Genomic DNA, 13,950 nt, shown 5'->3' on the forward strand with positions numbered 1-13,950 from the left:
TAGAAAAAAGATAAACCATTTTAATGGGTTTTTTCTTGTTTATTAATTTAAACACATCTTTTAGGTACACCATTGAAAGCTATTAATTTTTTTGTAGGTATTGCATAGTTTGTTATCAAATATGTCTGATTCTTTGGGTTTTCTTAGCAATGATACTGGAGTGGTATAGAATTGAGATTTTGATGTAGCCTCATGGCATAAAGCTAAAAATGTAATATTCTTTAATAACTTATAATAAAGGGTAGAATAGGTATTCAAAACCCGATCTTTTGAAATGTAAGCTGCAAAAGACAAAATGTTCATTTATTAATTTATCTCTAATTTGATTTAATACATTATTTCTATTTTGAAACAGTCAAAAAATTTTAGGTAGACAGCTTTAAAACAATTATATTTTGGGGCAGCTAGGTGGCGCAGTGAATAGAGTACCAGCCCTGAATTCAAGAGGACCCGAGTTCAAATTTGGTCTCATAGACCTTAACATTTTCTAGCTGTGTGACCCTGGGCAAGTCACTTAACCCCAGCCTCCCAAAAAAAAAAAAAAAAAAACAATTATATTTTGCTTGTTTAATTCCTCTTCTGTTCTAAAAATAAAAATAAAAAACACTTAGTATCTTATCTTTATATGGGCCTTTCCAGAATTGTATTTGAAGACTATTAATCATTCATTACTTGAAATAGTTAATTACTAAATAGGTATTAACAAGTGCACATCCAAACAGCTTATTAACTGAGAATTGCTTTCCATTAGATCAGAACTAAATTCTCAAAATCTCTTTGGTCCTCAAGGTTCTTTAAAGTGAATTATTAAAACAATGTATGTGAAACTTAGTTATTTTGTTTTTTAAAGAAAAGAAAGCAAATAACTTTTACTAATATTTTTCTTTGGGTCATAAACAAATCTGACATTTCAAAGGTAAGGAAGATTTCAACATTAATAGGATATTAGATAGTATTTTGAAATTGAGAAGGAAATCAGTTTTATTACTCTCTTTGCTGATTAAAGTAAGAAATATGTGTTAATTTTCTAAAACAGATATGTAAAATGCTGATCTAGAATTTATCATTCAAATGTATTTCATATGTTAAATAATTCAAGAGATAGTGAAAAATATGTTAGTTCAGGCCAGTTGATTGATTTATTTGTTTGTTTGTTTATTTTTTGGGAACTAACAATTGACACATTCTGGAGCCTTTTTTTTTTTTTTTTTTTTTTTTTTTTTAAGGAAATTTTAAAATTGACTTGAACTGCATTTTTTGTATGCATAAAAATTTTTGCTGAAAATCACCATTACTTCTGCTCAGTTTAAAATTCTGTCATTATATTTCAATAGTTATTTGTTTTTACATTATTTTAATGCCCACCTATCAATTTGTATGCCCACAAGACAAGAAAAATATTTTAAGAAAATGTAGGTAAATTACATCTAATTTGAACTAACAATTTGTGTTAGTCAGTTGATTGTTTGCTTATAGATTCTCTGAATTTTAGATCTTTTTAGTCATTTTGTGTGTAGGGTAGGAGATACCTATAATTTCATAGGAGTTTATAAATCCCTAGTATGAAAACAGCCTCCATTGGTTTATATCAATGGATAATTCAAACACAATTTAGCCTAAGTTACCTGGAGCACTAAAAATCCTGTGGCCACAAATCCACACAGCTAAGATGTATCAGAGACAAAAGACTCAGATCTTCCTAATTTCATAGAGCACCAGCCCAGAAGTCAGAAGGACCTGAGTTCAAATGTGGTCTGAGATACTTAACACTTTCTAACTATGTGTCCCTGGCAGGTCACTTAACCCCAAATGCCTCAGCAAAAAAAAAAAAAAAAAAAAGATCTTCCTAATTTCAAGGGTAGCTCTGTGCAACACTTGCTCTCCTTTAAAACTACTATTGGAAAGTAGATTTCTAGATATTGGTCTTGTAAAATCTTATCATTTTGTATCTTTACAGAATTCTTCAATTTCCCAGACCACTTAGATTAGAAGAGCTGAGTTCTAAAGCCAAAATTGCTTTTGGACAGTCTATGGATCTACATTATACCAATAATGAGGTAAAATAAAGAACTTGTATTTTCAATATTTAATATACATGTTAGGCATTTAATAAATGTTGAATAAATAATTGAATGCTTTTATACTCTCTTAATTTGGATGAGAGTGTTTCAGGCAGGGCTGTTTTGCTTCTCAGTATTCAAAGAATGTATTGTATGCTAGAGGAATAAGTGAACAAAATTAAATTTTGTACATTTTCTCTACTTATATTTTAGTGTTTTTTTTTTTTTTATATGTTTCTGATTTCTGGAAAGACTGACAAAGCCTGCAGTAAAAATTATGTAATAATAAACCTTACAGGAAGAAAATGAATTTCATATATTTATTAGAAAATTTTCCTTTTTTTCCTGTCACATATCTCCAACCTTTCCATGTGAAGCTCAGCTTCAATAATAATAATATACTTCTTAGACAGTGGAATTTATTAGATAGATATATAGATATATTATATAGATATAGATCTGTCTCTATATCTCACAACTGAAATTTTCAGATCCTATTCTTAGTATTGGTCAAGATGTTATTTGGTTACGTCCAGTTTCTTAATTTGGGCTAAAGATAATCAGAAGAGTAAGTCAGTCAATAAACATTTTTAAGTACCTAGTATTTGGCAGGCATTGTGTGGAAGTCAAGGGACAGTCTGTTCTCGGGGAGCTCCCAGTCAAAAAGTGGAGAAAACACTCAAACAACTTTGTGTGAACAAGATATTTACAGAATAAGTAGGAAATGATCAATAGAGGGAAGACATCAGAATTAAAAGGCATTATACAAGATTTCCTATAGAAGATTTGAGGATTTTAAATAGGATTTTGATTGAGACTTAAAGGAAGCCAAGAAACAGATGAGGAAGGTGAGTAGGAAAATGGAGTTGCTTGTGCAAAGAGCAGCAAGGAAACTAATGTCGTTGGACTGCAGAGTACATGGGGGCCTAGAAAGATAAAAAGTAAAGTGGGATAGATTATAAAGGATTTAGAATGCCAAATTTAAAAAAAAATTATGTTTTGTCTTGAAAGTTATCAATTGTCCCTGGATTTTTTTAAGCAAGGGAATGATATAGTCTGACCTATACTTAGGAGTGATTTGAGATTTGTGGCAGGAAGATCAACCATCAGGTTATTTTATTAGTCCAGGCATGAGGTAATGAAGGTGGTAGCAGTAAAATGCAAGATATTACTAAGGTAAAAATCCACTAGACTTAACAGCAGATTAGATATAGGGAATAAGAGTAAAGAGTTGAGAATCACACCTACATTATGAGGATGTAATAGTAATAGACAGTAATTATTAATAGTAGAACAGTAATAGAAAAGTTGGGAAGAGGAAAGAGTTTAGTGAAGGAAGTGCAATAATGAGTTGTTTTGGACATGTTGAGTTTCAGGTGTCATCCCATTCAAGATGTCCATTGGTCAGTAGGAAGTCCTAGAACATGGACACTTAACAACTGATTTCTTCTTTCCCCATATGATTCTTTTCATTGTCTTTCTCCAAATTTTCTATAGGGGATTTTTTTTCTTAGTACTATAATATTGCTCTCATTCTTTTACTATTTCATGGCTACTAGTACTGTATGAAGTATGTATGCCTGATGTCTCTCACTCTTGTTACTGGACCAGACAAGCTCTTCGTCCAGGGTTACATATCTTTGATATCTTTGCACCACTTCTGGTTACATAAGTCACCTTTGGCAATATATTTTACATCAAACCATGTATCTTTTAGTATGTTGTCTTCATTGGTCTAATTCTTCTGAAATTGACATTTTCATGTTTATCAGTCATATACTATTATTGGAATGATATTGTTCTAAAAGATGGCCTTTTGTATTAAGAAATAATCAGGGATCCTTGAAATAGCTCTGCATCTTCCCAATGTCCAAGATCAGGATAGATATCTATTTGTAGATTTTTCTCTCTCTCATCCACCCCTCCACTCTCTTTCTCTGTTTCTCTTTTTCTGTCTGTCTCTATCTCTCCATCTCTCTCTTTCCCTGTAACTCAAGTGCATTTTTGTCAATAAATATTCTGGGATTTTGTATTCTTTATAGTTCTCAAATCACTTATATGACTGTCAAGATGTGTTGTAGAAGACCTTCTTCTGAAATAAACTTGTTCTCTTTTCATATTTTAATTAAGGATATACTTGATTACTTGTATAGGCCAATATCAAAGATTTTATAAATATAAGAAAGTAGACATATGAACTGCTAGTTGTTAATGTTGTCTTACCTGCCTCACTTGATGTAATATCTGTGATTTTTTTTCCATTCTATGAGAATATATCCCTTTGAGATACATTTAAAATTAATCTTTAAATTATTGCCTTTAGCATTGATTTCCTCTATGTATTTAATTAGATTTAGCTACTGTAAATATATATTCAAACATGACCTAAGAATCTAAAAGTTTTATATTTTACCATAAATAAAACCACCTAGGAAACATTTCTTTCTATATTAAGCTATATGTAGCAGAAAGCAATAATACTGAAAATGTTGTTAGCCAGAAATATTATGATATACTTATGTGATCTATACACAGAGTCTATCTTAAGTATTAAAAATAATATAAACTTTTATATATATATATATATATATATCTGATGTAAAAAATATGAGTCAAGATTTCCATCACATTAAGCTAAATCTTATTCTTGTAGGATAAATGGATAATTAGGTGACAAATTTCCTACAACATAACATCCTTATTGGTATGACATTTTAAAGCTTATGAATTACTTTTCTTACACCAGCTATGGAAAGTACAAATATTATCACAACCATTTTATAAATAATAAACTAAGACTGAGAAGTAAGGTAGCCTTAGAAGTACCTGAGACCAGGATTCAAACCCAGGCCTCCTCTGATTTCAACTTCAGCACTTATTTTTACTATACCATGATACCTTGTGATGTTTTCTTCTCTAAAATGTATTGTTCTCTGTGAGTAGGTTTCTTGGGGAGCTTCTGGAGGCAGTCTTGGTTTCAGTTCAGAATAATCATTCCAAATTTAGCCAGGGATTAAAGTCCAAATCCTTTATTTTCTCCTTCAAAGTCTTGAATCTTTTCCTGGGGCCTGGTTAGCTTTCTTAGAGGCCTATCTTTCTCTTTGGTTCCAAGAGTTCTCTCCGAATGTCTCCATCCAGCACAAAAGGTGGAAATTGGAATGAATCTTGACGACTCCTCCCAGAGAGTGGGCTTGTGGGTTTCTGACTTGGGAATCTCCCGGAAGTCTAAGAGTGGGGCTTGTACTTGAGAGCTTCTTGCTTTTATTTCTTCCCAACTTGTGTATCTCCTTGTATATGCTTGCTAAAAGTGTGAACTCCTTTAAAGGTGTGTTAGCATCTTGTTTCAAGTTCTGGCCCATAACAATACCTCTTATAGAACTCACATTTATATCACTTAAAATTCATGTTTTGAATAAATTTGAGCAAAAACTTTTAAATGTTTCTTTTTGAATCGTTGGTATTACCTGGCAGTGTAATAATTCCATTATGGAAGGAAATGAGATTTGGATGAATTATAATTTCTTCCTTTTATTTGTAAATGCTTACAGTCTATCCATTTAATAATCCCTTATGTTCTTATTAGAGATTGATATCAAGTTCACCAATCTGGTTTTTAGAGTCTACCTCAAGACTCTCCCATCCCCATAAAAATCAGACATTTTCTGCCTATTGTCTGTGATTTTGAAAATATATTGGAAAATCCTTTTAGTACATTGGGATTTAACTTACTTGGATCTCAATACACAGATTCATTTAAAGTGGCAAGTGCTTTCTTAATATCTTTTTTGTTCCAACTTTTCCAGTTTCTCCTTGATGAAAAAAAATAAAAGTAATAATTGTATAATTGATTGGCTTTGCCTTTTTCCATTATTTTTTATCATGTGTTTTTTCCAAACTAAAGGCCTGTTCTTTTTTTATTCTTGCCTCTAGCCTAGCCTTTTATTTTCTTTGGGGATTGATAGCATTTTTCATCACAATTCTTTCAGAGTTGTCTTAGATCATTGTATTGCTAAGAATAACTAAGTCATTCATAACTGATCATCTTCCAATATTCCTGTTACTTTGTATTTTGCCTCAGCTCATGTCTTTCTGAGAGCTCATCATTTTTATAGCACATCATTTCTTTCAACACAATAGTATTCCATGATAATTATATACCACAATTAATTAAACTGTTCCCTAGTTGGACATCTCTTCAATTTCCAATTCTTTGCTCCCAGAAAAGAACTGCCATAAACTTTTGTACATATAGGTCCATTTTCTTTTTTTTTTCTTTTATCTCTTTTGGGATACAAGCCTAATAGTGGCATTGCTAGGTCAAAAGTTATGAATGGTTTTATAACCCTTTGGGCATAGTTCCAAATTGCTCTATAGAACAGTTGAATCAGTTCATCACTCTACCAATAATGTGTTTATGTTTCATTGTTCCTACATTCCCTCCACAGTTTGTCATTTTCCTTTTCTGTCCTAATTTAATAGGACAATTTAATAAATATGAGATAGTATTACAGAATTGCTCATTTACATTTTTCCAATCAGTAGTGAGCTAAAGCATTTTTTCATGTGACTATAGATGGCTTTGATCACTTCATATTTTTTGATCATTTGTCAATTGGGAAATGACTCTTAATTTATAAATTTTGAATCTATTCTCTATATGTTTGAGAAATGATAACCTATTATTTTCTAGTCATTTTTCATAAGTCTTTGATTTTTTTCTGCGCTTTAGCTCTCCTGATACTATTCTTTCAGAGTTCTTCTATAAAATAGATTGAAACAGTATACATACAGAGGCTGGCAAGTAATTTAGTTCCAGTAGTTGTTTGTTAGTATCACATTGCTCTGATAAAAAAGTAAGCAAGCTAAGGTCACATATTTGTTCCATTTTTAGTTTCATAGGACCAGAGCTGTAAGAATCTTTAGACTTTATCTGATCCAGCCCCACCTTTCAGTTTACAGTTGAGTAATCTAAGGTCTTAAGCAGCTAAGTGATTTGCCCAGAATCACAAAAGTAGGTAGTGGCAAAGCTACAATTCAAATCAAGATCCTCTGATTAAATCCAGTGAACCTGGACTACCTAATGCCTATGCCTGATTTCTCCCAGCCACAAGTGTTTTCCTCAATAAATACTTTGGTTTTTTGTTGTTGTTGTTGTTTTGCTGAGGCAATTGGGATTAAGTGATTTGCCCAGGGTCACACAGCTAAGAGTGTTGTGTCTGAGGCCAGATTTGGACTCAGGTCCTCCTGACTTCAAGGCTGATGCTCTAATCCACTGCGTCACATAACTGCCCCAATACCTTGTATTTAACCTTATTATTTTTTTTTTTATTTACTCAGCATGTGTTTAATATACACACACATATGTTTCTCATAATAGATTATAAACTCTTTAAGAGTATTGATCCATTGTTTTTTGTGTCTTCACTGTTTCTTTGTATGCTTGGCCGTAGTAGTCACTTATGTGTTCATTTAATGATTGTCACAAAAACAGATCATTAATCAGGAGGCAAGTTGGGTAAGAGTATGTATAATTCTTGAAAAATCATCATCCATATTAGAAAAGTATTTTAATCACATGCCCTCAAGTCTTGGATTAATTGAATTCTCATGTTTGAAAGACTGAATTTTTGTGGATGTGATTCTTTTGTTAATAAAACCTAATTACTCTATTTGAAGCTGGCTACTTTATTTAAAATTAAGTAAACCTTAAATAATTGACTTTAAAATAAACTTTAAAACTCTTGAATTGAGACAACCAATAATCTCATGTTGTCACTCAACATTATTTTGAAATGGTATAGACTAATAGATGTTCATAATGACAATCACAAAGCACAGCAACATTGAGAAATGTCTTCTGAACTGATAAATTTTCAATCACTGAAGTGTGAATCAAATTCATTAGTTTTACAATTAAATGTATTTTTACATTATTTTAAAATTATAAATTCATGCAAATATATTGGGAAAATATCAGCATTTTAAAAATTTTAATTCTTTTTAGTAGACAGCTTTATTGAAACTTTTTCATGGACAATAAAACAAAACATTTTTTGTGGACTGTTCTCATTTTTAATGTGTAAAGACAGGAAAAGTTTCTGCCCTTTAAGACTGGATTCCATACTTCGCTTCCTTTCCAAAAAAAAGTTTGTGTTTTTGATTAGTCACTTCTATATTAATATAACAGAATCTGTTTTCATAAATGAGATTGAAATGTTCTCAACAAACAGGAAAGAAAAATATCCTGTGATTTATTTAAAATAATTTCAACAAGCTGGAGATTGTTCTCTATTCTCAGTCTAAATTTTAGGAGAACTTAGAAACAGGAGGTATTTAAACAAAACAAAAACAAAAAAACCATATCACATCAGAAGTATGAGCATTTATCCAAACCACTATTCTAGGAACCTCTTCCAGAGGTGTCAGGTATTCAAGTTAGCAGCAAACTAGAGTCGATTGGTAGTTCATTACTATAAGTTAGTTTTGTTTGGTGGTGATTTCTTTTTTCCTCCTAAGATCAAGAGTGTCTTAGAGAAGTAAATAAACCTTTGTAAATTTTTTTGGAAAAAGACGATAATTCATATTTCTACCAGGCTACATGATATAATGGAGAATTAACTTTGAATCAAAAGACCTATTTTCAAATCTGACCCAGCTTACCACCTGTGCAACTTTAAATAAAGTCATTTAACTCCTTGGTCCTCAGTTTATTCATTAGTAAAAAAAAAAAAAAAAAAAAAAAGGAGTAGACTAGATGGCCTCTAATATCCCTTTCAGCTCTAAATCTATTGTTCTATGATTCTTTGGGGGGGGGCACTTCTTTAAAAAAAACTGCTCAAAATATTTATCATTTCTTTGGATTATTTTTTCTATGTTTCATCAGACCATTAGTATTGACAACTAGAAGAAACAACAACTGATGCCAGCATAAAATATTACTCCAATTTGGAAGGAAAATCATGAAAATATTCCATTTATAAGGGTCATATTTATTCGGTTTATAACTAAACAGTTATAGTAGGTCTTTCTTAGAGAAAAATTGTAAAAATAGTTATAAAAATATAATATGATCGTATAAAGAAATATTCCCAGATAAGTTGTTTTTAATCGTGTTCTGCCATAATTGGAAGTAAGCAAGATTATGATGGTAGCTGTTTTACCAAATCTAAATGATTAATTTTAGGCAGTTGTGTAGATATATAAGAAATATCTGGATTTTTCACTTTTAAAAATTTTCCTAAATATCTATACTGTATTGGCAAAATTCATTTTAATAGGATTTTTTCACTTTTGTGTTTGTACTCCTAGTGCCTAGCACTTAAACTTGATAAATTTCTTGTTGATTGAAGACATAAGGGAATTTGAGCTGTGATAAGTATGTCACTGTAACTATCAGATGATTAACCTGCCAGTGATGCAGGTTCTCCATGATGCCAGAAACATTTTATTAATTGAAACATCTTCTATTTAAACTTGTCTAGCTGATGATTCCATTAACTACACAGGACGATTTGGACAAAGCTGTAGAACTATTAGATCGCAGCATTCACATGAAAAGTCTCAAGATATTACTTGTAAAACATGGTCATGTACAGGTATGTATTTGTATCCTTGTTTCAATAGTTTTAGCCATGCCATATAATTAAGAAAAGTAGTAAACAATTAGTGGTCATATCTGTAATATAATTGAATGTAAATTTGTTGTAAATGGAACTTTTATGGTTATATATTCTTAAAGAATATGACAGAAATTAAATATATAAGAATAATATATTTTAGGTATGGGTCTTTTTTTTAATGACATTTAATGAAATAAGATTTAAAAGATCTGATGAGGCATGTGTAGAGGCTGAAGGATGTATGAGTACATTGAAGAATATGAATGACAGGTAGAAAGATTTATGAATTTGGATTCAGAATATCAGAGTTAAGTTCCTATCTGCTATTTTGCTACCTCTGTAAACTTATACAAATAACTTCTCTGAGACCCAATTCCTACCTGTGAAATGGGACTAATACTACTTGAACCAATACTAGTGAACTTCACTGGTTTATTGTGTCAGTGAAATGAGATAAGGTATATAAATTACTTTGTAAATTTTAAAATGCTATATTAATATAAGTTATATAAATGGTAAAATTTTTCTTAAATAATTGAAGAATCAATCAGTAGTACTTCAATATCTACTCTTTATATTTATAGTCGTCATGGATTTCTGTGATCAGAAATTTCATTACCTGGTAATGATTATTCTCCTGTTAACTGGAGGGAGACCAGACCATTATCTAGTAGTAAATGGAAAATCTGCTTTAGTCAGCAAATATTTGCAAGTGCCTACTATGTATCAGGCACTATGCCAATTAGATACAAAATCAAAAAATAATCTCTATTAGAGGAGCCTCCCAGTCTCATAAGGGAGACATTAAGCAAGCAATTGTGTACAAACCAGTTATTGACCGGGCAAATCAGAAATAATCAAAAGAGGGAAGACACTAAAATTAAAGGGGATCTGGAAAGGCTTCCTATAAAAGAAAATTTCTTAAATCCCTGTATGGTGTTGCATAACTGAATGTGGGGCAATCATGAAATTATGATTTATTTTCAGTAAATGTTTGATTTGCATACCTATTTTATATACCTATATACCTGGATCACATAAAAATTTCTTAGGTGAGTGACAGCACCTCCACGTGAGATTTAAGTGGAGTTTGAGGGAAGCCAGGAAGCAGAGATACATAGAGAGAGCATTTCAGGCATTGGAGACAACCAGTGAAAATGCCTAGAGTAGAGAAATGGAGTTTCTTATGCAAAGAAACTGCAAGGTGACCACTGTCATTAGATTACAGAGTACATGAGGTTCTATAAAGTGTATGAAGACTGGGAGAGGAAATATAAAGGGCTTTAAGAGCCAAACAAGGTTTTTATATATGATTCTAGAGGTGATGGGGTTAGATAGAAGAAAAACAGAAAGATTTCATATAGAATTTCTATTAACAGAGTTGATGCTAAAAAAAAAAAAAAAAAAAAAACAAACTAAAAAAAAAAAACCCTTTTTTGTGATCCTCAAAAGACAGCTGTCATATAGCTTATTTTCACAAGATTAATATAATAGTCATGTATGCTATTTTATTGTGTAATTTCAGTGACAGCATACAGCATATGGAATAAAGCTATTGTGTATTCTGTACACAAGAAAAGAGTGTACATTGACCAGAAAGCAAGTAATTTACCATGAATGATTGCCATTATTAGAGCCAAAAGCAAAAATAAAACAAAAAATGTGTTATACTTGGAGGGAAATAAATTTCAAAGAGGAAAAAAAATCTCATTGAAGGAATAATATGGGAAATTTTCATTTATTTTTCTTTTTTTAATTATTAGGCTGCCAACTTGGAGCCTTTACCATCTCTGGAAGATTTGGATAACACAGTATTTAGAGTAACAGAGATTAAAAAACGGCTTCCTGTGATAGGTAAGAACTTCCATTTACTGAATACAGAAATAGATAGAATTTCTGGGGACTTTTTCTAGGCTTTTTCAGATAGTTATCATCTAAAACCATTTTTGCTAAATAGGAATCTGCTTATTGTTTCTATGACCTTTCTTAGTCATCCTTTTCCTGTGTGTTCTTCAGGAATATATTTCACATTAATAGTAACAAAAAACCTGAATCCTTTGTAATTTAAATAACCAAGTTAAAGAAAACTTAAGAAAATGCATCTCCTTCCCTTCTTTGTAACTGTAAGTGTGGGATGTTGCATAAATTATCAGACTCTGTTGACATATTGGTTAGTGTTTTGCAATGCCTTTTTTTCCCCTTCCTTTTTTATTTTTTGTTAAAAGGCTTAATCTCCAGAAGAAGGGTTGAAGAAGGGATGTGATATGTACAAAAAAAATGTAGGTATAGTTTTTGTGGTGGTTGTTCAGTCGTGTCCAACCCTTCATGATTCCATTTGGAGTCGTCTTGGCAAAGTTTCTGGAGTGGTGTGCCATTTTCTTCTACAAATCATTTTTACAGACGTGAGGAACTGAGGAAAATAGGATTAAAATGTTACTGATTCATCTCATTGTTGAAGAGGGCCACCACCATTAGAATTGATCATCATAAGGTCTGGAGAGACTTACATGAACTGATTCTGAGTGAAATGAGCAGGACCAGAAAATCATTATATACTTCAACAACAATACTATATGATGATCAATTCTAATGATCGTGGCCCTCTTCAACAATGAGATGAACCAAAACAGTTCCAATAGAGCAGTAATGAACTGAATCAGCTACACCCAGGGAAAGAACTCTGGGAGATGACTGTTCCACTACATAGAATTCCCAATCCCTTTATTTTTGTCCATCTGCATTTTTGATTTTCTTCACAGGCAATTGTACATTATTTCAAAGTCTGATTCTTTTTGTACAGCAAAATAACTGTTTGGACATGTATACATATATTGTATTTAACTTATACTTTAACATATTTAACATGTATTGGTCAACCTGGGGGAAGGGGTGGGGGTAAGGAGGAGAAAAGTTGGAACAAAAGGTTTTGCAATTGTCAATGCCAAAAAATTACCTATGCATATATCTTGTAAATAAAAAGCTATAATAAAAAAAAAATTACAGAAAAAAAAAAGAATTGATCATCATATAGTATTGTTGTTGAAGTATATAATGATCTCCTGGTCTTGTTCATTTCACTCAGCATAAGTTCATGTAAGTCTCTCCAGGCCTTTCTGAATTCATCCTGGTCATTTCTTACAGAACAATAATATTCCATAACATTCATATACCACAATTTATTCAGCCATTCTACAATTGATGGGCATCCACTCTGTTTCTGGTTTCTGGCCATTACAAAGAGGGCTGCCACCAACATTCTTGCACATGCAGGAGCCTTTCTCTTCTTTAGATCTCCTTGGGATATAAGCTCAGTAGTAACACTGCTGGATCAAAGGATATGCACAGTTTGATAACTTTTTGAGCATAGTTCAAATTGCTCTCCAGAATAGCTGGATGTATTCACAATTCCACCAACAATGTATCAGTGTCCCAGTTTTCCCACATCCCCTCCAACATTCCACATTATCTTTCCCTGTCATTCTAGCCAATCTGACAGGTGTGTAGTGGTATCTCAGAGTTGTCTTAATTTGCATTTTTCTGATTAATAATGAATTGGAGCATCTTTTCATATGGCTAGAAATAGTTTAAATTTCTTCATCTGAGAATTATCTGTTCATATCCTTTGACCATTTGTCAATTGGAGGATGGCTTGATTTCTGATAAATTAGTCAATTCTCTATTTATTTTGGAAATGAGGCCTTTCTAGCCTGATTTTCTACTGTTCCCTTTTACAAACTGTTTCAGGCAAACTACACTTAACACACATTCCCAGCACTTAATATTCTGTTTCCTTACGTCCTGTGCATTTACAAGTAACTCCCCAGTACTGAAATGCCTTTCTTGCTGCTTTCTTGCTGCTGCTTAGAATTCTTGGCTGTCTTCAAGGTTAATTTCCCATGTTATCTCTTTCATTCAATCTTTACTGATATCCCAAGTCAATAATTTTCTTTGCTATCTCAATTTTTTTTACACACACACACACACACACACACACAGAGTCAGTCTCTCTCTCTCTCTCTCTCTCTCTCTCTCTCTCTCTCTCTCTCTCTCTCTCTCTCCCTTTTCTCTCCCTTCTCTCTCCCCTCTCCTCTCTCTCTCTCTCTCTCTCTCTCTCCTCTCTCTCAGATCTCCTTGAGTTCAAGGATTGTTTTAGTTTTGTCTTTCTGTACTCAGTGTCTTGAATAATGCTTTACATGTTCGATTTGTGTAAGCCTGACTTTTCAGAAAAATCCCCAGAAGTAATTGTATCTTTTAAGGTTCAGTGTATTTCA

General features: G+C 32.1%; 1 protein-coding gene across 2 annotated transcripts in view; it reads left to right on the forward strand.

Annotated features, from left to right (window-relative positions):
* MAP3K2 (mitogen-activated protein kinase kinase kinase 2) overlaps positions 1-13,950 on the forward strand; it is a 94,483-nt gene that overhangs the window by 60,387 nt on the left and 20,146 nt on the right. For both annotated transcript variants that reach the window (XM_074301724.1, XM_074301725.1), the window contains exons 5-7: positions 1,958-2,057; positions 9,542-9,655; positions 11,443-11,533. In XM_074301724.1, the coding sequence (XP_074157825.1) occupies positions 1,958-2,057; positions 9,542-9,655; positions 11,443-11,533 (305 nt within the window). The remainder of the gene's footprint in view (positions 1-1,957; positions 2,058-9,541; positions 9,656-11,442; positions 11,534-13,950) is intronic.

This window comes from Sminthopsis crassicaudata, chromosome 3, assembly GCF_048593235.1.
Source record: "Sminthopsis crassicaudata isolate SCR6 chromosome 3, ASM4859323v1, whole genome shotgun sequence".
NCBI classification, from domain to species: domain Eukaryota; kingdom Metazoa; phylum Chordata; class Mammalia; order Dasyuromorphia; family Dasyuridae; genus Sminthopsis; species Sminthopsis crassicaudata.